Source organism: Salmo trutta, chromosome 36, assembly GCF_901001165.1.
Source record: "Salmo trutta chromosome 36, fSalTru1.1, whole genome shotgun sequence".
NCBI lineage: Eukaryota > Metazoa > Chordata > Actinopteri > Salmoniformes > Salmonidae > Salmo > Salmo trutta.
In genome coordinates this window covers 23,390,026-23,415,144 of record NC_042992.1, presented here as the reverse complement: position 1 = coordinate 23,415,144, position 25,119 = coordinate 23,390,026, and the positions used below count along the sequence as shown (strand labels likewise).

At 47.1% G+C, this 25,119-nt stretch overlaps 2 protein-coding genes across 9 annotated transcripts; one reads left to right on the top strand and one right to left on the bottom strand.

Annotated features, from left to right (window-relative positions):
- The first annotated feature begins 378 nt into the window (after positions 1–378).
- Positions 379–25,023, top strand: LOC115175676 (asparagine synthetase [glutamine-hydrolyzing]). 2 transcript variants are annotated; one of them, XM_029735099.1, is made up of 12 exons: positions 379–506; positions 7,429–7,684; positions 10,577–10,817; positions 11,133–11,318; positions 11,667–11,768; positions 12,004–12,131; positions 12,985–13,111; positions 13,691–13,797; positions 14,040–14,140; positions 14,300–14,381; positions 22,510–22,665; positions 23,973–25,023. In XM_029735099.1, exons 2-12 carry the CDS (start codon positions 7,436–7,438, stop codon positions 24,180–24,182), a joined length of 1,689 nt encoding a protein of 562 aa, XP_029590959.1. In that variant the 5' UTR covers positions 379–506; positions 7,429–7,435; the 3' UTR covers positions 24,183–25,023. The 2 variants fall into 2 exon arrangements, with proteins under 2 accessions (XP_029590959.1, XP_029590958.1); XM_029735098.1 differs by lacking the exon at positions 379–506 and adding an exon at positions 4,141–4,286.
- LOC115175677 (uncharacterized) lies at positions 1,257–6,223 on the bottom strand. Of its 7 annotated transcripts, none has more exons than XM_029735104.1 (4): positions 6,038–6,223; positions 5,884–6,005; positions 5,604–5,838; positions 1,257–2,077 (listed from the first exon to the last, which is right to left on the bottom strand). In XM_029735104.1, the coding sequence occupies exons 2-4, from the start codon at positions 5,953–5,955 to the stop codon at positions 1,269–1,271; spliced, it is 1,116 nt and encodes a 371-aa protein (XP_029590964.1). In that variant the 5' UTR covers positions 5,956–6,005; positions 6,038–6,223; the 3' UTR covers positions 1,257–1,268. The 7 variants fall into 7 exon arrangements, with proteins under 7 accessions (XP_029590964.1, XP_029590965.1, XP_029590960.1 ...); XM_029735105.1 differs by lacking the exon at positions 5,604–5,838 and adding an exon at positions 5,032–5,102 and having other exon boundaries at positions 5,839–5,899; XM_029735100.1 differs by having other exon boundaries at positions 5,604–6,005.
- Positions 25,024–25,119: the final 96 nt, after the last annotated feature.

Genomic DNA, 25,119 nt, shown 5'->3' with positions numbered 1-25,119 from the left:
GGGGCGCGGTCATATGCCATCTAAGCTCCACCCATGGCTGCACTCCTGCCCAATCATGTGAAATCATAGGTTAGGGCCTAATGTATTTATTTCAGTTGACTGATTTACATATATGAACTGTAAATCAGTTGAGTCTTTGAAATTGTTACATTTATATTTTTGTTCAGTATAAATTGAAACTATGTCCTTGCTAGAATAAGACCGACTCCAAATGAATGCCGATGATTAATGAATAGATGTTCGACGAGCAGGTGTCCACATACACTACATGACCAAAAGTATGTTTATAGTAACATGTTACCTTTGGCTCGCAAACTAACCAGAATGGACGTGAATCTCAAATGTAACCATAAAGTGATGCAACCGGACTTGCCGTTGCAAGTCACGCCTCTCAGTTCAGTGAAGTACAGAGTCATCACTACGGTGTACAGAAGTTCTGTCGTTGCATCATTTCAGGCGCTGAGGAGAATACTATTAATTCACCCTACTGTGTCAACGAAATAAAGGTATGTCTTTCACTAAACTGTTCATGCGTTTTAGACACATTTCAATCCAATGTGTATTTATCGCGGAGTGAACCGTTGCTCTTCCTTTCTATTGCCGGGTAGTTTGGGCGGCACATACGTTTACATTACCACGTGTGGAGCACAGAGCTACACAGTATTTGTTTAATACATGTGATGGACTCGCTTTGTGAAACCGGTTTTGATGTCTAACTGTAATACTACTTCGAATACACAATTTAATACGTTGACGTCAATAGTTTTGTAAAAAGTGTCAGTGTGTTGTGTTATAGTTTCCTATCTGATTAGCGAAGGTACAATATGTCCAATAGTCCGTTGTATAACCCTTCACATTTTTCTTCCTTCTCAATTGAAAGCAGTTGCGGTCAGTGCCGGTTAAGATAAGGAGGACGCTTTTTATTTTACATGAGCATGGCCTTATTTCTATTACAGCATGTTGGATGACTGTTATTCATATTCCATTCAGCCAGTTCAATGTAACATCGATAGATTCAGGCTACTACGTGATACATTTTCCCTATACTCATCATGAGGTTGCTACAACCTAGCCTACGAATTACAGTTTATAACGTAGGTGCACACAGGTCCAGAGACAGATTTGAGGTGACAGACAGTGACATTCAGTACCACCCTGCACACTCTTGCCTGCATCTAGCTGATATAAGACGTAGTCATTAGTCCAACAGTTGCAAACAGCGCCCCCGCCTAGACTGGAGGGTAACAACACCCTGCATGGCCTGGGTCTCATATGGCCTGGGTCTCATATGGACTGTCACTAGCAGTAACACCCTGCATGGCCTGGGTCTCATATGGACTGTCACTAGCAGTAACACCCTGCATGGCCTGGGTCCCATATGGACTGTCACTAGCAGTAACACCCTGCATGGCCTGGGTCTCATATGGTCTGTCACTAGCAGTAACACCCTGCATGGCCTGGGTCTCATATGGACTGTCACTAGCAGTAACACCCTGCATGGCCTGGGTCTCATATGGACTGTCACTAGCAGTAACACCCTGCATGGCCTGGGTCTCATATGGACTGTCACTAGCAGTAACACCCTGCATGGCCTGGGTCTCATATGGACTGTCACTAGCAGTGACACCCTGCATGGCCTGGGTCTCATATGGACTGTCACTAGCAGTAACACCCTGCATGGCCTGGGTCTCATATGGACTGTCACTAGCAGTAACACCCTGCATGGCCTGGGTCCCATATGGACTGTCACTAGCAGTAACACCCTGCATGGCCTGGGTCTCATATGGTCTGTCACTAGCAGTAACACCCTGCATGGCCTGGGTCTCATATGGACTGTCACTAGCAGTAACACCCTGCATGGCCTGGGTCTCATATGGTCTGTCACTAGCAGTGACACCCTGCATGGCCTGGGTCTCATATGGACTGTCACTAGCAGTAACACCCTGCATGGCCTGGGTCTCATATGGACTGTCACTAGCAGTAACTCCCTGCATGGCCTGGGTCTCATATGGACTGTCACTAGCAGTAACTCCCTGCATGGCCTGGGTCTCATATGGACTGTCACTAGCAGTGACACTTATAATGACTAAGTGTAATACAGTTGGAAAGTTATTAAATAAGATTTACCGCTGGATGGTATTTTTAGAGGTGCTTTAGTGGACAGTCAAGACAGTTTAAGTTGGGATGGGCAACTGGCAGATCAACCCCCCCCCCCCCCCCCAACTCAGTCGGGGTCTCAATTTACTGTTGAGAGTTATAGTAGACTATACAAGGTGTAATTTGGTTGTGAATCAGCAGTTTTTATGTTGCCAGTCACTCAATTAGCCCGCGTCAGCTAACATTTTTTAGATTGGTAAGTTAGTCTAGCCAGCTATCTAAACTTGTGGTAGTCACAGTCGAATTACAGTCCGGGGGGGACCCCCATTAATTTTGTTAGTCACTCTCACTCAGATAGCACATTAACTACAAACATTTCTTTCTGCCCATGGCAAAATGTGTAGAATTGCAGTAAATTAACTAAAACATTTCCAAAGTGTTGAGGCCATACTCCTAACTTTGAGAGAATTTTGAGACGGTTGCATTTTGGTTTTCTATGCTGTTACTCACACGATACATCCTACTGACGAGATGTGGCTTTTTCGGTTGAATCTGTTGTCTGATTTGGGGAACATTATTATTAAATATTTAACTTTGTCACACCCAATTCTAGAATAATCTGTGTCAGTGCCAAGGTGATGCACCAGAATTTTCTCCATATACATGCGAATGCTCCACTTTTTCATAGTATTGGGAGAATGGGATGATTTGAAAGCACTGTTGAACAATCATAAGAGGTTTTTAGACTTAGCCACACACTTATCCACTCCAATACCCTTCTTGTTTTGCTATTCCCTTTTTTCCCTTTGCAATCTTAGCCATCGCTAATCTTGTATTTATCATGTTGCTCATTGTGGTTATAAACTTCTAGGTGGTCAATGAGACTACGGAACAAGAACCCTTAATATTGTTTTTATGTAGATGTTTTATATTTTTGTGTACATGTTTTAAATGGTTACAGTTATACTGGGGGTGTGGGTCAGCAGATATGAGTATTTTAACGCCATTATTTTGTACTGGTGAACCTTGACAGTTGAGGTTATTGCAATAACCTATGGGCAGATTTCTATTCTCATTTTAGTATCGCTATACACTGTCATTAACTACAAAGCTTATTCTCAGTCCAAGTTTTAAGCATGTGCTTAGAGGACTGAGTGCATCACATTTTTGTGCTGTTACTATCCCCCCAAAACATCCATGTATGTCTTATCTACCCATGAATTAATGCACAATGTTAATTTTCCAATTGTTGGCAGTTATATTATATATCCTCTGATCTGTCCTGTCTAAATGCCAGTCTTTCATTCGAACAACAAGCACTCCAAATAATCCTGATGTACTGGTAATTCTGAAACGATGAGACTTAAATAAATGCCAGCTTTAACCAAAGTAGTGTGTTTTCTTTCAAGATGATTAGGGTTGCATTTTAAGGTACTTTTTTGTGTTTTTAGACCAAATGTAGAGGAGCATGTCAATATAAAATTGGCTATGAAGGGTGAGAAACTGAACAGATATTTCAGTGTTTGTTAAATTGTACATGGTCACTTCTAAAACCTAACTACACTGAACAAAAATGTAAAGTGTAGGTCCCATGTTTCATGAGCTGAATTTTTTTTAAATCCTGGAAATGTTCCATACACGAACAAAGCTTATTTCTCTAAAATGTTATGCACATTTGTTGGGGGGGCGCGGTCATATGCCATCTAAGCTCCACCCATGGCTGCACTCCTGCCCAATCATGTGAAATCATAGGTTAGGGCCTAATGTATTTATTTCAGTTGACTGATTTACATATATGAACTGTAAATCAGTTGAGTCTTTGAAATTGTTACATTTATATTTTTGTTCAGTATAAATTGAAACTATGTCCTTGCTAGAATAAGACCGACTCCAAATGAATGCCGATGATTAATGAATAGATGTTCGACGAGCAGGTGTCCACATACACTACATGACCAAAAGTATGTTTATAGTAACATGTTACCTTTGGCTCGCAAACTAACCAGAATGGACGTGAATCTCAAATGTAACCATAAAGTGATGCAACCGGACTTGCCGTTGCAAGTCACGCCTCTCAGTTCAGTGAAGTACAGAGTCATCACTACGGTGTACAGAAGTTCTGTCGTTGCATCATTTCAGGCGCTGAGGAGAATACTATTAATTCACCCTACTGTGTCAACGAAATAAAGGTATGTCTTTCACTAAACTGTTCATGCGTTTTAGACACATTTCAATCCAATGTGTATTTATCGCGGAGTGAACCGTTGCTCTTCCTTTCTATTGCCGGGTAGTTTGGGCGGCACATACGTTTACATTACCACGTGTGGAGCACAGAGCTACACAGTATTTGTTTAATACATGTGATGGACTCGCTTTGTGAAACCGGTTTTGATGTCTAACTGTAATACTACTTCGAATACACAATTTAATACGTTGACGTCAATAGTTTTGTAAAAAGTGTCAGTGTGTTGTGTTATAGTTTCCTATCTGATTAGCGAAAGTACAATATGTCCAATAGTCCGTTGTATAACCCTTCACATTTTTCTTCCTTCTCAATTGAAAGCAGTTGCGGTCAGTGCCGGTTAAGATAAGGAGGACGCTTTTTATTTTACATGAGCATGGCCTTATTTCTATTACAGCATGTTGGATGACTGTCATTCATATTCCATTCAGCCAGTTCAATGTAACATCGATAGATTCAGGCTACTACGTGATACATTTTCCCTATACTCATCATGAGGTTGCTACAACCTAGCCTACGAATTACAGTTTATAACGTAGGTGCACACAGGTCCAGAGACAGATTTGAGGTGACAGACAGTGACATTCAGTACCACCCTGCACACTCTTGCCTGCATCTAGCTGATATAGGACGTAATCATTAGTCCAACAGTTGCAAACAGCGCCCCCGCCTAGACTGGAGGGTAACAACACCCTGCATGGCCTGGGTCTCATATGGCCTGGGTCTCATATGGACTGTCACTAGCAGTAACACCCTGCATGGCCTGGGTCTCATATGGCCTGGGTCTCATATGGACTGTCACTAGCAGTAACACCCTGCATGGCCCGGGTCTCATATGGACTGTCACTAGCAGTGACACCCTGCATGGCCCGGGTCTCATATGGACTGTCACTAGCAGTAACACCCTGCATGGCCTGGGTCTCATATGGACTGTCACTAGCAGTGACACCCTGCATGGCCCGGGTCTCATATGGACTGTCACTAGCAGTAACACCCTGCATGGCCTGGGTCTCATATGGACTGTCACTAGCAGTAACACCCTGCATGGCCTGGGTCTCATATGGACTGTCACTAGCAGTAACACCCTGCATGGCCTGGGTCTCATATGGACTGTCACTAGCAGTAACACCCTGCATGGCCTGGGTCTCATATGGACTGTCACTAGCAGTAACACCCTGCATGGCCTGGGTCTCATATGGACTGTCACTAGCAGTAACACCCTGCATGGCCTGGGTCTCATATGGACTGTCACTAGCAGTAACACCCTGCATGGCCTGGGTCTCATATGGACTGTCACTAGCAGTAACTCCCTGCATGGCCTGGGTCTCATATGGACTGTCACTAGCAGTAACACCCTGCATGGCCTGGGTCTCATATGGACTGTCACTAGCAGTAACACCCTGCATGGCCTGGGTCTCATATGGACTGTCACTAGCAGTAACACCCTGCATGGCCTGGGTCTCATATGGACTGTCACTAGCAGTAACACCCTGCATGGCCTGGGTCTCATATGGACTGTCACTAGCAGTAACTCCCTGCATGGCCTGGGTCTCATATGGCCTGGGTCTCATATGGACTGTCACTAGCAGTAACACCCTGCATGGCCTGGGTCTCATATGGCCTGGGTCTCATATGGACTGTCACTAGCAGTAACACCCTGCATGGCCTGGGTCTCATATGGCCTGGGTCTCATATGGCCTGGGTCTCATATGGACTGTCACTAGCAGTAACACCCTGCATGGCCTGGGTCTCATATGGCCTGGGTCTCATATGGACTGTCACTAGCAGTAACACCCTGCATGGCCTGGGTCTCATATGGACTGTCACTAGCAGTGACACTTGCGATGTCTAGCAATGACACAACTATGTTTCTCCCCGTTTGTTCCGTTTGCTTACGTTTTAAGAAACTTATTTTCAACAGAATTCGCGGAATAAATACACTGCTGATCACGCGTAAACACACCGATGTTATATTCCTTCTTGCGTTTTATTCCTTCTGCGCTCTCCTCCTCTCACCTCTTCCCATCGCCTCTGGACTTCAATGCACAACACATCAGCTGTATGTGACCATCTGAAAAACCTTTCCAAGCCAAACCACTACACACAGCCTACATCGTTGTCACCATATTAGCTAAAGTAACGTCCTAGTCAACATAGCTAATCTAACTAATGCGTTAGTAAACCCACTACAATCATGCAGCAACAGTAAGCAGTTAAACCGTCGGGCCCCGGTGGCAATAAATTAGTAAAACCACAAGCTTACCTTGACTTGGAAGAGTTCCAGTGTTGTGTTGGAAAGTCATAGCCAGCTAGCTAACATAGCATCCTGCTGTTTGGGCAGGGTGTTTCAGTAGGCTAAACTAGCTAGCTGCATTTACAAGCTTAAAAACGACAATCTCTCTCTATATACACTTCTCTCTTGCTTCTCCAGCATATGGAATAAATTAAGTTGTTCAAAACTGTTCAACTATTGTCTTTCTCTCTCTCTGAGTCAACTACTCACCACATGCACTGCAATGCTAGCTAGCTATAGCTTATGCTTTCAGTACTAGATTAATTCTCTGATCCTTTGATTGGGTGGACAACATGTCAGTTCATGCTGCAAGAGCTCTGACAGGTTGGAGGACATCCTCCAGAGGTTGTCATAATTACTGTGTAAGTCTATTGAAAGGGGTGAGAACCAAGAGCCTCTTAGGTTTTGTATTGAAGTCACTGTACCCAGTGGAGGACAGAAGCTAGCTGTCCTCCGGCTACACCATGGTGCTACCCTACAGAGTGCTGCTGAGGCTACTGTAGACCTTCTTTGCAAAATGGTGTGTTTTGATCAATTATTTGGTGACGTGATTATATTTAGTATTGTTTTATCTAAAAAGGATAACTTTTTACATGTTTTACTATTTTTATGAAATTCACTGAGGAGGATGGTTCTCCCCTTCCTACTGACGAGCCTCCACTGGTTGAAAGGTTGTAAAGAACAGTTACAAAAGGGGCACTAGTCTCTGGACCATCCGCTCTGCCTCTTGTTGCATGTATTTATTACACCACCTCCCTCTTTCTCTCTCCCCCGCCCCACTCTCTCACCTCTCCAGCCCCAGGATGTGTGGTATATGGGCCTTGTTTGGCAGTGATGAGTGCCTGTCGGTTCAGTGCACCAGCGCTATGAAGATCGCTCACCGGGGCCCCGACGCCTTTCGCTTTGAGAACATCAATGGCTTCACTAACTGTTGTTTCGGCTTCCATCGCCTGGCTATTGTAGACCAGCTGTATGGCATGCAGCCCATCCGCATCAAGAAGTTCCCCTACCTCTGGCTTGTCTACAACGGAGAGATCTACAACCACCACACGGTAGGTCTAGCCTGCAATCCACATTGTTTCACTGTTTCACAAATCCCAGGCTAAGTAGATTTGCAAACACCACAGTAGTTATGGCCCATAGACATATAAGGTATAGCCTGGAATCCAGATTGTGTCACTGTTGTTTTATGTCACAAATCCCAGGCTATGGTAGGAGATCTACAAATCACACAGTAGTTACGGCCCATAGACATATAGAAAGGTATTGCCTGGAATCCAAACTTCTGGACCCCAGGCTACTGTAGGAATGGAGATGGTACCAGGCCTCAAGGAACTCTAGTATCTGGCCAAGTTTTGGTGTGGAACGTATTGAGTTTCTACTTGCAGGTCACGAAGCAGGGATATAGTATGGCTTTAGGCCAGTTAACTCCTCCTTTCTTTAAAAGGTACTATTTCTATGCCAAAGGGACTTACGTGGCCAAAGAAGTTAAGTCAACTTTTGTTCATGTGAGTTTGTGAAAACAGGGAGGGAAGAAAGTCGTAATATCTTCAAAGATCATATTGATAATGGTATTATCTGTCTTTAAAAAAATGGCATTCAATTATTATCTCACATCTTTTGTAACATGCACAATTGTTGGATGTGATTGTGCATACACTACTTACAATTGTGATTCAGTTATAAGCATGTATACTACCCTATGTATTAATTTGGACAGTGAAGCTAAAACTTTTCATTTGGCTCTATACTCCAGCATTATGGATTTGAGATCAAATGTTTTATATGAGGTGACAGTACAGAATGTAACTTTTTATTTTAGGGTATTTTCATACATATCTGATTTACTGTTTAGATAATGAGTGAGAAAGTATCAGAGGCATAAATATCATACCCCCTAAAAATGCCAAACTCCACTGTTATTTGTAATGGTGAGAGGGTAGCATGTTTTGGGGGCATGATCCTTGTGCATCTGTAACTTTCGCACTCATTATTATTCACGATTCATTCATGATTATCTGTAATCATTGTAGCATCCACAACTCCGGGCTGTGGATGGGCCACTCAAGGACATTCAAAGACTTGTCCTGAAGCCACTCCTGCTTTGTCTTGGGTGTGTGCTTAGGTCGTTGTCCTGTTGGAAGGTGAACCTTCACCCCAGTCTGAGTTCCTGAGCGCTCTGGGGCAGGTTTTCATCAAGGATCTTAATGTACTTTGCTCCGTTCATCTTTGCCTTGATCCTGACTAGTCTCCCAGTCCCTGCTGCTGAAAAACATCCCCACAGCATGATTCTGCCTCCACCATGCTTCACCGTAGGGATGGTGCCAGTTTTTCTCCAGACGTGACACTTGGCATTCAGGTCAAAGAGTTCAATCTTGGTTTCATCAGACCAGAGAATCTTGTTTCTCATGGTCTGAGAGTCTTTAGGTGCCTTTTGGTAAACCCCAACTGAGTAGTGGCTTCCGTCTGGCCACTCTACCATAAAGGCCTGATTGGTGGAGTGCTGCAGAGATGGTTGTCTTTCTGGAAGTTTCTCCCATCTCCACAGAGGAACTCTGGAGCTCTGTCAGAGTGACCATCGGGTTCTTGGTCACCTCCCTGACCAAGGCTCTTCTCCCCCGATTGCTCAGTTTGGCCAGATGGCCAACTCTAGGAAGAGTCTTGGTGGTTCCAAACTTCTTCCATTTAAGAATGATGGAGGCCACTGTGTTCTTGGGGACCTTCAATGCAGCAGAGATTGTTTGGTACCCTTCCCCAGATCTGTGCCTCAATACACAATCCTGTCTCGGAGCTCTACGGACAATTCCCTGGACCTCATGGCTCGGTTTTTGCTCTGACATGCACTGTCAACTGTGGGACCTTATATAGACAGGTGTGTGCCTTTACAAATCATGTCCAATCAATTGCATTTATCACAGGTGGACTCCAATCAAGTTGTTGAAACATCTCAAGGATGATCAATGGAAACAGGATGCATCTGAGTTCAATTTTGAGTCTCATAGCAAAGGGTCGCATTGTCATTATGGGGTATTGTGTGTAGATTGCTGAGGATTTTTTTTATTTAATCAATTTTAGAATAAGGCTGTAACCAACATAACAATGTGGAAAAAGTCAAGGGGTCTGAATACTTTCCTAAGGCACTGTAAGTATGAAAATACCCTCAAAATAAAGGGGACATTCTGTACTGTCGCCTCATATTCTGGAGTATAGAGTCCAGTGGTGTAAAGTACTTACGTAAATAAATTAAAGTACTTCCAAAGTAGTTTTTTTGGTGGTATCTGTACTTTACTATTTATATTTTTGACAACTTTTACTTTTACTCCGCTACATTCCTAAAGAAAATAATGTACTTTTTACTCCATACATTGTTCCTGACACCCAAAAGTACTCGTTACATTGTGAATGCTTAGCAGGAAAATGGTCCAATTTACGCACTTATCAAGAGAACATCCCTGGTCATCCCTAACACCTCTGATCTGGTGGACTCACTAAACACAAATGCTTCGTTTGTAAATTATGTCTGAGTGTTGGAGTGTTCCTCTGGCTGTCCGTACATTTTAAAAACAAGAAAATTGTGCCGTCTGGTTTGCTTAATATAAGGAATTTGAAATGATTTATACTTTTACTCTTGATGCTTAAGTTATATTTTAGCAATTACATTTACTATTGATGCTTAAGTATCTTTAAAACTAAATAGTCTAAACTTTTACTCAAGTAGTATTTTACTGGGTGACTTTCACTTTTACTTGAGTCATTTTCTATTAAAGTATCTTTACTTTTACTCAAGTATGATGATTGGGTACTTTTTCCACCACCACAAGTTTTTGCTTCACTGTCCAAATAAATATGTTGGTGAGTGTATGTCATGAGCATGTATGACCACTTGTAATGTCTTATGTCTCATAATAATCCAGATACTTTTCTCCATCTTCCTCCCTCTTTAGCTGAAGGAGCGGTTTGAGTTTACTGACTACCAGACCAAAGTAGACGGTGAGATCCTGCTTCACCTGTATGAGCGCTTCGGCATTCAGAAGATGGCATCCCTATTGGATGGGGTGTTCGCCTTCGTCCTCCTGGACACAGCCAATAGGAAGGTTTTCCTGGGGAGGGATACGTATGGCGTGCGGCCCATGTTCAAACTACTGACTGACGACGGCTTCCTGGCTGTGTGCTCTGAGGCAAAAGGTGAGAGGGGACTACTTACTTGATATCTCCATTGGGGTTGAGCGGTTTTGGTTGCTGCAAAAGTGGATTAAAGAACAATACCTATTCAGGATAGGATAGGATGAACTTTAATGTCACAGAGTGTAGAAAAAAATAAACTGCTCAACTCTATTGCTATTCAACAGAAATTCACTTGGTCAAGTACAATTGTAACAAAATGTTAAGATGTTGTTACTAGTGTGTAACGACAGTGTTACTACACAGGTACGATAACAACTTAATGTAAAGTGTGACCATGTTTGTTCTTAAACACCTGCTTTTTCTGTTTGTTCCCAGGTCTGACTCATATCACCCACTCAATGTCCTCACCTCCTAAGATCACTCCATTCCTCCCAGGACACTTTGAGGTGTTTGACCTGAAGCCCACAGGGAAGGTAGAGTCTATTCAGATGGACCGCTTCCACTGCTGCACCCAGGAGCCCAACCACGCTGCCTATGACACGGTAGAGAGGCTTCCCTCAGGTACACACCCATCCATAGTATTTCCATAACGTCAGCATCATGATTGACAGCGGCCAAGGTTACAGATTATTTAACACTACCTGTCGCTAGCTATCAGTGAAAGAAGACAAATGTTGTTTGACACATAAGATGATGGGAGAAATGGCTCGCTGATTGTTATTTCAGGATGTACGTTTTTGGTATTGTGGGTGTTGCCATGAATGAAGCCTGTTGTCCAACTGAAATCATTGTAGTCACTGACAATAGGAGTTGGATGTGTAGTATGCTAGAGTTGATTTGCTGGTCTTCAACCATTCAGTTGACTGGTCCCTGTGTGATGACAGTAAGATCTCTTGCTGTCCTCTGTAGGTTTTGTCCCAGAGACAGTGAAGAGCAACATCCGGTCTTTGTTTGAGAACGCTGTCCGGAAACGCCTCATGGCCCACAGGAGGATCGGCTGTCTTCTCTCAGGTACAAATAATGAGTATTACAGAGTATGTTTGCCTCTTTGTGTAGTGTCACACATGAAAGCTTGTGGCTTGAGTTAGTAATGCTTGAGGTCTGTTACTTGTTGTTTTCACTAATGCTTGTCTGTGCAAATACAGAAATGAGAAAACATTGTTATTATCTTTACACCATAGGTCAAATTAAAGGTGTGATAATCTAGTAAATTATGTATATGACTGTTATTATATGTTTCTACCAGGTGGTCTGGACTCCAGTCTGGTGGCAGCTACGCTGGTCAAACTGTCCAAAGAGGAGAAGTTAAAGTACCCCATCCAGACCTTCGCTATCGGGGCTGAAGACAGCCCAGACATCCTGGCTGCTCGCAAGGTGAGAGGCTCCCTCCAGCCTCCATAGAGAGACTCTGCCTTATAATATAATGGTGATGACATTGTCATGAAACAGGTTGGGTAGGTTAGGTCTTAGGAGCATGATTAAACACTACCACTTCTACACTCCATCCCCAAGGGGGCAGCAGCTACCGGGTCCAGGTGCTCTGTCAAGCCTTGATGAAGCCCACAGGTATAGGCAATCAGGTTGAGCGTGAATGATTCAGAGAGAGGTGGCCATAGAGCCTCTCGGGCCTGCAAGTCTTTTTTGTTTTAGTTAACCCTTTTAGTTTTGGAGCAGTCTTTTGAAGTTTATTTTTGTAAATATGTATTTTGGTCACCCTTTTCAACAACAAATAATAATCTGCTTGGGCTAGCTGACCCATAGGAGTCAGGACGGAGCTGGCCCTGGATCCCTGGAAGTTTGCTGTCTCCTGGGCACATGAACATACAGCACTGACCTCATACGCTGATTTCTCACATAGTTGCACATCTTAAATCAAGTTACAGACCAGTTAACTAGGCCTAAGACTTCTAGACTTAGCGAGCCGCAACAATATTAGCAGGCTAGTCAATCAGTTTCGTAACAATATAACTTCATAATCAGTAATAATCAAACTTTATTTTTGTATCACTTTTTACCCAATACATTACAGCTCCCAGGGCATTACAAATGAGAATTTTAAATAATAAAAACGCAACATAATAGAATAATACAAATATAATACCAAAGACTCCTTTGTGAAGAAGCCTGTGAAGTCATTGCTCCCTGTAATTGTAAAAGAGTATGTGTTCTCAATAAATTGAAGGCAATAAATAGATACAATGTGAATGAATATCTTGTGTTGTTCCAGGTGGCGTCCTACATCGGCAGTGAGCACCACGAGGTCAACTTCACCCCCGAAGAGGGTCTCAAAGCCGTGGAGGAGGTCATCTTTCACCTGGAGACCTATGACATCACCACCATACGCGCCTCTGTCGGTGAGAGAGCACAATGTCCCATCTTAGATCGGCCTAGACCTCCAAACACCAATCAGAAGTGGTGCCCCATTGAAGCTGAATTAATAGGTTATGAGGATGACACATTTGTGAAATACCGAGACACTAGACAGCTTCTTTGTACCTTGTCAATGTGCCCACTGACCTGGACAAAGGGAGTCTGGCCAGGCTGCATTCCTTTTCCTCCTGATTGGCTGGTTTGAATCCCAGTGGAATCCTGGGAGATTAGTGAGTGTGGCCTGTAAAAGCCTGTCAATAGAGAGAAGCAATCAGCCAGACCTTGGCCAAATATGTGGATGAAATACGTGATTCAGTTTGTCTGGTACAATCGAGCAGTCCCAAAAGTGCAAACTTGAAGTAAAGACCAAAGTTCATGTGATGATCAGTTTACTTTCATTTACTTTTTTCCTGCCAAATACAGATGGTTTTATTTGCCTCTAGATGGCGCAATAACCTTTTTTATAAGAAATGTACACTATATTTGGCAAGGCTTAATTAAGTTATAGCCAAGGGAGTACTTCAACTCAATTCTGTTTCCAATAATCCTTTCTCATTCTGCAGGCATGTACCTAGTGTCAAAGTACATCCGTGAGAAGACTGACAGCGTGGTGATCTTCTCTGGGGAGGGCTCTGACGAGCTGACACAAGGGTACATCTACTTCCACAAGGTACTGTTAGTCTCTTCCACATCAGAGATGTGTCCTTCTTTCCCACTCACCAAATGTCATGTACCAGACAGTGCTGTGGTGAATGCAGTAGTCAATTCAGGAAGTGCAGGAATTGAAAACATTTATTAGAAATCAATGGGAAATTCCTGGTCTGACTTAATTGAAAATGGAATTGAACCCAACCCTGGAAGCAGTTGTTATGTCTGGGAATATGAGCTGAGTTGTTGTGTTTCCTGTTCCAGGCTCCCACTCCCAAGGCAGCAGCAGAGGACAGTGTTCGTCTGTTGAAGGAGCTGTACCTGTTTGACGTGCTGAGAGCAGACCGCACCACCGCTGCACACGGGTAGGGGCATCAACCTATTTTTCAATACATTCATTCATTTTTACATCCATTCCTCAAACTTGTCAGACCGCTATTTGCTCTTATTTCTTTCTTTCTTTCAAGAAGCTATAGGTTTAATACAGAAGATCTAGGATTCTGACTTTCCTCTTCTCTCTACAGTCTGGAGCTGAGAGTGCCTTTCCTGGACCACAGGTTCACAGCGTACTACCTCTCCCTGCCTGAGGAGATGAGGCAACCTAAGGTCAGTTTTCTCAGCCCTATCACCATATGTTCACTATCCCAATCTCCCTATCCCCTACATTTGTCTCTAGATAATGGAGTATGAAATCGGAAGTAATCTACTGTTAGGTTCTAAATAACAGAGTATAAACTGACGGACAACTATGAAAAGCTCAAACCAAGTTTATTCACCCAATGGGTCAGACAGCTGAACAGACAAAGCCATGTTCCCACCAGCCAAAGTATATCTACCCCACTTTAGGAAGTCTCCTCCTTCCCTCTAAACATTACATCTTTATTGCTAGGCAGGAAGCGCAATGATGTGGGTAATAAACTGTTCCTTCTCCCTCAACGTGACCTGACCTCGGCCCCCATTCCTCACTAATCCACAGCTCTCCACCCTTATCAGTAACCTGACCTCGGCCTCCATTCCTCACTAATCCACAGCTCTCCACCCTTATCAGTGACCTGACCTCGGCCCCCATTCCTCACTAATCCACAGCTCTCCACCCTTATCAGTGACCTGACCTCGGCCCCCATTCCTCACTAATCCACAGCTCTCCACCCTTATCAGTGACCTGACCTCGGCCCCCATTCCTCACTAATCCACAGCTCTCCACCCTTATCAGTGACCTGACCTCGGCCCCCATTCCTCACTAATCCACAGCTCTCCACCCTTATCAGTGACCTGACCTCGGCCCCCATTCCTCACTAATCCACAGCTCTCCACCCTTATTAGTGACCTGACCTCGGCCCCCATTCCTCACTAATCCACAGCTCTCCACCCTTATCAGTGACCTGACCTCGGCCTCCATTCCTCACTAATCCACAGCTCTCCACCCTTATCGGTGACCTGACCTCGGCCTCCATTCCTCACTAATCCACAGCTCTCCACCCTTATCGGTGACCTGACCTCGGACCCCATTCCTCACTAATCCACAGCTCTCCACCCTTATCGGTGACCTGACCTCGGCCCCCATTCCTCACTAATCCACAGCTCTCCACCCTTATCGGTGACCTGACCTCGGCCCCCATTCCTCACTAATCCACAGCTCTCCACCCTTATCGGTGACCTGAACTCGGCCCCCATTCCTCACTAATCCACAGCTCTCCACCCTTATCAGTGACCTGACCTGACCTCGGCCCCCATTCCACACTAATCCACAGCTCTCCACCCTTATCAGTGACCTGACCTCGGCCTCCATTCCTCACTAATCCACAGCTCTCCACCCTTATCAGTGACCTGACCTCGGCCCCCATTCCTCACTAATCCACAGCTCTCCACCATTATCATTGACCTGACCTCGGCCCCCATTCCTCACTAATCCACAGCTCTCCACCCTTATCATTGACCTGACCTCGGCCCCCATTCCTCACTAATCCACAGCTCTCCACCCTTATCAGTGACCTGACCTCGGCCCCCATTCCTCACTAATCCACAGCTCTCCACCCTTATCAGTGACCTGACCTCGGCCCCCATTCCTCACTAATCCACAGCTCTCCACCCTTATCAGTGACCTGACCTCGGCCCCCATTCCTCACTAATCCACAGCTCTCCACCCTTATCAGTGACCTGACCTCGGCCCCCATTCCTCACTAATCCACAGCTCTCCACCCTTATCAGTGACCTGACCTCGGCCCCCATTCCTCACTAATCCACAGCTCTCCACCCTTATCATTGACCTGATCTCGGCCCCCATTCCTCACTAATCCACAGCTCTCCACCATTATCAGTGACCTGACCTCGGCCCCCATTCCACACTAATCCACAGCTCTCCACCCTTATCATTGACCTGACCTCGGCCCCCATTCCTCACTAATCCACAGCTCTCCACCCTTATCAGTGACCTGACCTCGGCCCCCATTCCTCACTAATCCACAGCTCTCCACCCTTATCAGTGACCTGACCTCGGCCCCCATTCCTCACTAATCCACAGCTCTCCACCCTTATCAGTGACCTGACCTCGGCCCCCATTCCTCACTAATCCACAGCTCTCCACCCTTATCGGTGACCTGACCTCGACCCCCATTCCTCACTAATCCACAGCTCTCCACCCTTATCAGTGACCTGACCTCGACCCCCATTCCTCACTAATCCACAGCTCTCCACCCTTATCAGTGACCTGACCTCGGCCCCCATTGCTCACTACTCCACAGCTCTCCACCCTTATCAGTGACCTGACCTCGACCCCCATTCCTCACTAATCCACAGCTCTCCACCCTTATCGGTGACCTGACCTCGGCCCCCATTCCTCACTAATCCACAGCTCTCCACCCTTATCGGTGACCTGACCTCGGCCCCCATTCCTCACTAATCCACAGCTCTCCACCCTTATCATTGACCTGACCTCGGCCTCCATTCCTCACTAATCCACAGCTCTCCACCCTTATCGGTGACCTGACCTCGGCCCCCATTCCTCACTAATCCACAGCTCTCCACCCTTATCATTGACCTGACCTCGGCCCCCATTCCTCACTAATCCACAGCTCTCCACCCTTATCAGTGACCTGACCTCGGCCCCCATTCCTCACTAATCCACAGCTCTCCACCCTTATCGGTGACCTGACCTCGGCCCCCATTCCTCACTAATCCACAGCTCTCCACCCTTATCAGTGACCTGACCTCGGCCCCCATTCCTCACTAATCCACAGCTCTCCACCCTTATCAGTGACCTGACCTGACCTCGGCCCCCATTCCTCACTAATCCACAGCTCTCCACCCTTATCAGTGACCTGACCTCGGCCCCCATTCCTCACTAATCCACAGCTCTCCACCCTTATCAGTGACCTGACCTCGGCCCCCATTCCTCACTAATCCACAGCTCTCCACCCTTATCAGTGACCTGACCTCGGCCCCCATTCCTCACTAATCCACAGCTCTCCACCCTTATCAGTGACCTGACCTCGGCCCCCATTCCTCACTAATCCACAGCTCTCCACCCTTATCGGTGACCTGACCTCGACCCCCATTCCTCACTAATCCACAGCTCTCCACCCTTATCGGTGACCTGACCTCGGCCCCCATTCCTCACTAATCCACAGCTCTCCACCCTTATCATTGACCTGACCTCGGCCCCCATTCCTCACTAATCCACAGCTCTCCACCCTTATCGGTGACCTGACCTCGGCCCCCATTCCTCACTAATCCACAGCTCTCCACCCTTATCATTGACCTGACCTCGGCCCCCATTCCTCACTAATCCACAGCTCTCCACCCTTATCAGTGACCTGACCTCGGCCCCCATTCCTCACTAATCCACAGCTCTCCACCCTTATCAGTGACCTGACCTCGGCCCCCATTCCTCACTAATCCACAGCTCTCCACCCTTATCAGTGACCTGACCTCGGCCCCCATTCCTCACTAATCCACAGCTCTCCACCCTTATCGGTGACCTGACCTCGACCCCCATTCCTCACTAATCCACAGCTCTCCACCCTTATCAGTGACCTGACCTCGACCCCCATTCCTCACTAATCCACAGCTCTCCACCCTTATCAGTGACCTGACCTCGGCCCCCATTGCTCACTACTCCACAGCTCTCCACCCTTATCAGTGACCTGACCTCGACCCCCATTCCTCACTAATCCACAGCTCTCCACCCTTATCGGTGACCTGACCTCGGCCCCCATTCCTCACTAATCCACAGCTCTCCACCCTTATCATTGACCTGACCTCGGCCTCCATTCCTCACTAATCCACAGCTCTCCACCCTTATCGGTGACCTGACCTCGGCCCCCATTCCTCACTAATCCACAGCTCTCCACCCTTATCATTGACCTGACCTCGGCCCCCATTCCTCACTAATCCACAGCTCTCCACCCTTATCAGTGACCTGACCTCGGCCCCCATTCCTCACTAATCCACAGCTCTCCACCCTTATCAGTGACCTGACCTCGGCCCCCATTCCTCACTAATCCACAGCTCTCCACCCTTATCAGTGACCTGACCTCGGCCCCCATTCCTCACTAATCCACAGCTCTCCACCCTTATCAGTGACCTGACCTGACCTCGGCCCCCATTCCTCACTAATCCACAGCTCTCCACCCTTATCAGTGACCTGACCTCGGCCCCCATTCCTCACTAATCCACAGCTCTCCACCCTTATCAGTGACCTGACCTCGGCCCCCATTCCTCACTAATCCACAGCTCTCCACCCTTATCAGTGACCTGACCTCGGCCCCCATTCCTCACTAATCCACAGCTCTCCACCCTTATCAGTGACCTGACCTCGGCCCCCATTCCTCACTAATCCACAGCTCTCCACCCTTATCAGTGACCTGACCTCGACCCCCATTCCTCACTAATCCACAGCTCTCCACCCTTATCGGTGACCTGACCTCGGCCCCCATTCCTCACTAATCCACAGCTCTCCACCCTTATCATTGACCTGACCTCGGCCTCCATTCCTCACTAATCCACAGCTCTCCACCCTTATCGGTGACCTGACCTCGGCCCCCATTCCTCACTAATCCACAGCTCTCCACCCTTATCATTGACCTGACCTCGGCCCCCATTCCTCACTAATCCACAGCTCTCCACCCTTATCAGTGACCTGACCTCGGCCCCCATTCCTCACTAATCCACAGCTCTCCACCCTTATCAGTGACCTGACCTCGGCCCCCATTCCTCACTAATCCACAGCTCTCCACCCTTATCAGTGACCTGACCTCGGCCCCCATTCCTCACTAATCCACAGCTCTCCACCCTTATCAGTGACCTGACCTGACCTCGGCCCCCATTCCTCACTAATCCACAGCTCTCCACCCTTATCAGTGACCTGACCTCGGCCCCCATTCCTCACTAATCCACAGCTCTCCACCCTTATCAGTGACCTGACCTCGGCCCCCATTCCTCACTAATCCACAGCTCTCCACCCTTATCAGTGACCTGACCTCGACCCCCATTCCTCACTAATCCACAGCTCTCCACCATTATCAGTGACCTGACCTCGGCCCCCATTCCACACTAATCCACAGCTCTCCACCCTTATCAGTGACCTGACCTCGGCCCCCATTCCTCACTAATCCACAGCTCTCCACCCTTATCAGTGACCTGACCTCGGCCCCCATTCCTCACTAATCCACAGCTCTCCACCCTTATCAGTGACCTGACCTGACCTCGGCCCCCATTCCTCACTAATCCACAGCTCTCCACCCTTATCAGTGACCTGACCTCGGCCCCCATTCCTCACTAATCCACAGCTCTCCACCCTTATCAGTGACCTGACCTCGGCCCCCATTCCTCACTAATCCACAGCTCTCCACCCTTATCAGTGACCTGACCTCGGCCCCCATTCCTCACTAATCCACAGCTCTCCACCCTTATCAGTGACCTGACCTCGGCCCCCATTCCTCACTAATCCACAGCTCTCCACCCTTATCAGTGACCTGACCTCGACCCCCATTCCTCACTAATCCACAGCTCTCCACCCTTATCGGTGACCTGACCTCGGCCCCCATTCCTCACTAATCCACAGCTCTCCACCCTTATCGTTGACCTGACCTCGGCCTCCATTCCTCACTAATCCACAGCTCTCCACCCTTATCGGTGACCTGACCTCGGCCCCCATTCCTCACTAATCCACAGCTCTCCACCCTTATCATTGACCTGACCTCGGCCCCCATTCCTCACTAATCCACAGCTCTCCACCCTTATCAGTGACCTGACCTCGGCCCCCATTCCTCACTAATCCACAGCTCTCCACCCTTATCAGTGACCTGACCTCGGCCCCCATTCCTCACTAATCCACAGCTCTCCACCCTTATCAGTGACCTGACCTCGGCCCCCATTCCTCACTAATCCACAGCTCTCCACCCTTATCAGTGACCTGACCTGACCTCGGCCCCCATTCCTCACTAATCCACAGCTCTCCACCCTTATCAGTGACCTGACCTCGGCCCCCATTCCTCACTAATCCACAGCTCTCCACCCTTATCGGTGACCTGACCTCGGCCCCCATTCCTCACTAATCCACAGCTCTCCACCCTTATCAGTGACCTGACCTGACCTCGGCCCCCATTCCTCACTAATCCACAGCTCTCCACCCTTATCAGTGACCTGACCTCGGCCCCCATTCCTCACTAATCCACAGCTCTCCACCCTTATCAGTGACCTGACCTCGGCCCCCATTCCTCACTAATCCACAGCTCTCCACCCTTATCAGTGACCTGACCTCGGCCCCCATTCCTCACTAATCCACAGCTCTCCACCCTTATCAGTGACCTGACCTCGACCCCCATTCCTCACTGATCCACAGCTCTCCACCATTATCAGTGACCTGACCTCGGCCCCCATTCCACACTAATCCACAGCTCTCCACCCTTATCAGTGACCTGACCTCGGCCCCCATTCCTCACTAATCCACAGCTCTCCACCCTTATCAGTGACCTGACCTCGGCCCCCATTCCTCACTAATCCACAGCTCTCCACCCTTATCAGTGACCTGACCTGACCTCGGCCCCCATTCCTCACTAATCCACAGCTCTCCACCCTTATCAGTGACCTGACCTGACCTCGGCCCCCATTCCTCACTAATCCACAGCTCTCCACCCTTATCAGTGACCTGACCTCGGCCCCCATTCCTCACTAATCCACAGCTCTCCACCCTTATCAGTGACCTGACCTCGGCCCCCATTCCTCACTAATCCACAGCTCTCCACCCTTATCAGTGACCTGACCTCGGCCCCCATTCCTCACTAATCCACAGCTCTCCACCCTTATCAGTGACCTGACCTCAACCCCCATTCCTCACTAATCCACAGCTCTCCACCCTTATCGGTGACCTGACCTCGGCCCCCATTCCTCACTAATCCACAGCTCTCCACCCTTATCATTGACCTGACCTCGGCCTCCATTCCTCACTAATCCACAGCTCTCCACCCTTATCGGTGACCTGACCTCGGCCCCCATTCCTCACTAATCCACAGCTCTCCACCCTTATCATTGACCTGACCTCGGCCCCCATTCCTCACTAATCCACAGCTCTCCACCCTTATCAGTGACCTGACCTCGGCCCCCATTCCTCACTAATCCACAGCTCTCCACCCTTATCAGTGACCTGACCTCGGCCCCCATTCCTCACTAATCCACAGCTCTCCACCCTTATCAGTGACCTGACCTCGGCCCCCATTCCTCACTAATCCACAGCTCTCCACCCTTATCAGTGACCTGACCTGACCTCGGCCCCCATTCCTCACTAATCCACAGCTCTCCACCCTTATCAGTGACCTGACCTCGGCCCCCATTCCTCACTAATCCACAGCTCTCCACCCTTATCAGTGACCTGACCTCGGCCCCCATTCCTCACTAATCCACAGCTCTCCACCCTTATCAGTGACCTGACCTCGGCCCCCATTCCACACTAATCCACAGCTCTCCACCCTTATCAGTGACCTGACCTCGGCCCCCATTCCTCACTACTCCACAGCTCTCCACCCTTATCAGTGACCTGACCTCGGCCCCCATTCCTCACTAATCCACAGCTCTCCACCCTTATCAGTGACCTGACCTCGGCCCCCATTCCACACTAATCCACAGCTCTCCACCCTTATCAGTGACCTGACCTCGACCCCCATTCCTCACTAATCCACAGCTCTCCACCCTTATCAGTGACCTGACCTCGGCCCCCATTCCTCACTAATCCACAGCTCTCCACCCTTATCAGTGACCTGACCTCGGCCCCCATTCCTCACTAATCCACAGCTCTCCACCCTTATTAGTGACCTGACCTCGGCCCCCATTCCTCACTAATCCACAGCTCTCCACCCTTATCAGTGACCTGACCTCGGCCTCCATTCCTCACTAATCCACAGCTCTCCACCCTTATCAGTGACCACAACCATGTGATTGCCTTTTCCGTTAATCAGTAACATTCCCTGGCTCATATCCAACCTTAATTAACCCCACCATATACATTCCTCCAACAGATTACCATTCACTTCTGGTGTAGCAAGTATTTAGAATTACGACCCAACATTGAAACCAGACTGTGGCCCTTCTCCTTTCCATAGGATACCGGATGTCTAACAATAACGTAAACGTTCTGCAAATCAGAGTCCTTGCAGCAAAAATCTCTCTAAACATGTAAAGGATTCCAGTGCTATAATTCCAAACACAGTTCAGTTTCACTGAGGTATGTGTGTGTAACCAGGATGGAGTGGAGAAGCACCTCCTCAGAGACTCGTTTAAAGGTCTGAACCTGATCCCAGACGAGATCCTATGGCGACGTAAAGAGGCCTTCAGTGACGGAATGATGTCTGTCAAGAAGTCCTGGTACAACAGCCTGCAGGACCAGATGGAGTCTGAGGTATTTTTGTATTTATTATGGATCCTCATTAGCTGCTGCCAAAGCAAAAACTACTCTTCCTGGGGTCCAGCCAAATTAAGGCAGTTTATACAATTTTTTTAAAACATTACAATACATTCCCAGATTCCACAACACATTGTGTGCCCTCAGGCCCCTACTCCACCACTACCACATATCTACAGTACTAAATCCATGTGTATGTATAGTGCGTATGTTGTCGTGTTTGTATGCATGTGTCTGTGCCAATGTTTGTGTTGCTTCACAGTCCCCGCTGTTCCATAAGGTGTTTTTTAATCCATTTTTTTTAAAATCTAATTTTACTGCTTGTATCAGTTACTTGATGTGGAATAGAGTTCCATGTAACCATGGCTCTATGTAGTACTGTGCACCTCCATAGTCTGTTCTGGACTTGGGGACTGTGAAGAGACCTGGCATGTGGCATGTTTTGTGGGGTATGCATGGGTGTACGTGCTGTGTGTCAGTAGTCTAGACAGACAGCTCGGTGCATTCAACATGTCAATACCTCTCATAAATAAAAGTAGTGATGAAGTCAATATCTCCTCCACTTTTAGCCAGGAGAGATTTACATGCACATTATTAATATTAGCTCTGTGTCTACATCCAAGGGCCAGCCGTGCTGCCCTGTTCTGAGCCAAATGCAATTTTCCTAACTCCTTTTTTGTGGCACCTGACCACACGACTGAACAGTAGTCCAGGTGCAACAAAACTAGGGCCTGTAGGACCTGCCTTGTTGATGGTGTTGTTAAGAAGGCAGAGCATCGCTTTATTATAGAGACTTCTCCCCATCTTAGCTACTACAGCATCAATATATTTTGACCATAACAGTTTACAATCTAGTGTTACTCCAAGCAGTTTAGTCATCTCAACTTGCTCAATTTCCACATTATTTCCACATCATTACAAGATTTAGTTGAGGTTTAGGGTTTAGTGAGTGTTTTGTTCCAAATACAATGCTTTTAGTTTTAGAAATGTTTAGGAGTAACTTATTCCTTGCTACCCACTCTGAAACTAACTGCTGCACTTTAAGTGTTGCTGTCATTTCAGTCGTGTATAGTGTTGAGTCATCCGCATACATAGACACTCTGGCTTTACTCAGTCAGTGGCATGTCGTTAGTAAAAATTGAAAAAAGCAAGGTACACACACACACAGTCAGACACACACACGTGCATACACACACAGCAGACTCGCGTGTACACACACACAGGCACGCTGGGACATGACATACACACACAGCAGGCTCGCGTGTACACACACACATTCTGACTCCTTCTTTCTCTCCTCCAAGGTGAACGACTTCCAGCTGGAGAAGTCTCCTAAGACGTTCCCGTTCCTCCCTCCCAGAACCAAAGAGGCGTACTTCTACCGCCAGGTGTTTGAGAAGCATTACCCGGGCCAGGCCGAGTGGCTCAGCCACTACTGGATGCCCCGCTGGATCAATGCTACAGACCCCTCAGCCAGAACCCTCTCCATCTACAAGCCTGACAAAGACCAGTGATACAGCAACAACAGTGGCTCTTTTCCAATACCCTCACTAGCGTAGCACTTAGAATGAAGCAGTCTGTTGAGCATGCATTCTAAGTGGTATGTTAGTATGGATATTGGAACGTAGCTGTCAGCTGTCAATCACTTCTGCCACTATTACTACACCTCCCCCTCACAACATACCGATCTGGAAACTGTCTGATGCTAAAGTTGTGACTTTTATGGAATTTTGGGTAACGATTAGGCTTGTCCCAGCGTGCCTGTGTGTGTGTACACGCGAGCCTGCTGTGTGTATATGTCATGTCCCAGCGTGCCTGTGTGTGTGTACACGCGAGCCTGCTGTGTGTATATGTCATGTCCCAGCGTGCCTGTGTGTGTGTACACGCGAGCTTGCTGTGTGTGTATGTCATGTCCCAGCGTGCCTGTGTACACGCGAGTCTGCTGTGTGCGTATGTACTTGTGTGTGTCTGACTGTGTGTATGTTTACCTTGCTTTTTTCAATTTTTATGGCCACGGTTATTGTCATTTTTGTTTAAAAATCTTTTGACCTTGTAATGGTTTATAATGCATCTTTAGATACGACAAACCTAATGACTAGAACACAGCATTGGTGACATCCCTGTCTCAAAAACTAATGGATTTGACCTCTTGGAACTTTTGGAAATGAATCTTCTCCCAACCGTGCCGTTCTGCTCATAAAATGATTACCAACTTTACCCACTTCATGTAAAACTGCTATTGGGTAAATTATGTCTACTTGAATATAAAGTTCAATCCCCCATTCTCCTGAAACTTGAATCTAAAGTTGAATCCCCCTTTTCCTAAAATGAATGTATTAAAACTATAAGACTTTTTTTTAGTTCATGTTATTGAGCATAATTGTCGGTTACACAATTATGCGATAATAATGGCAGCCCTATGGAGGAATCATCAAGCTCTAGTACTTGTGT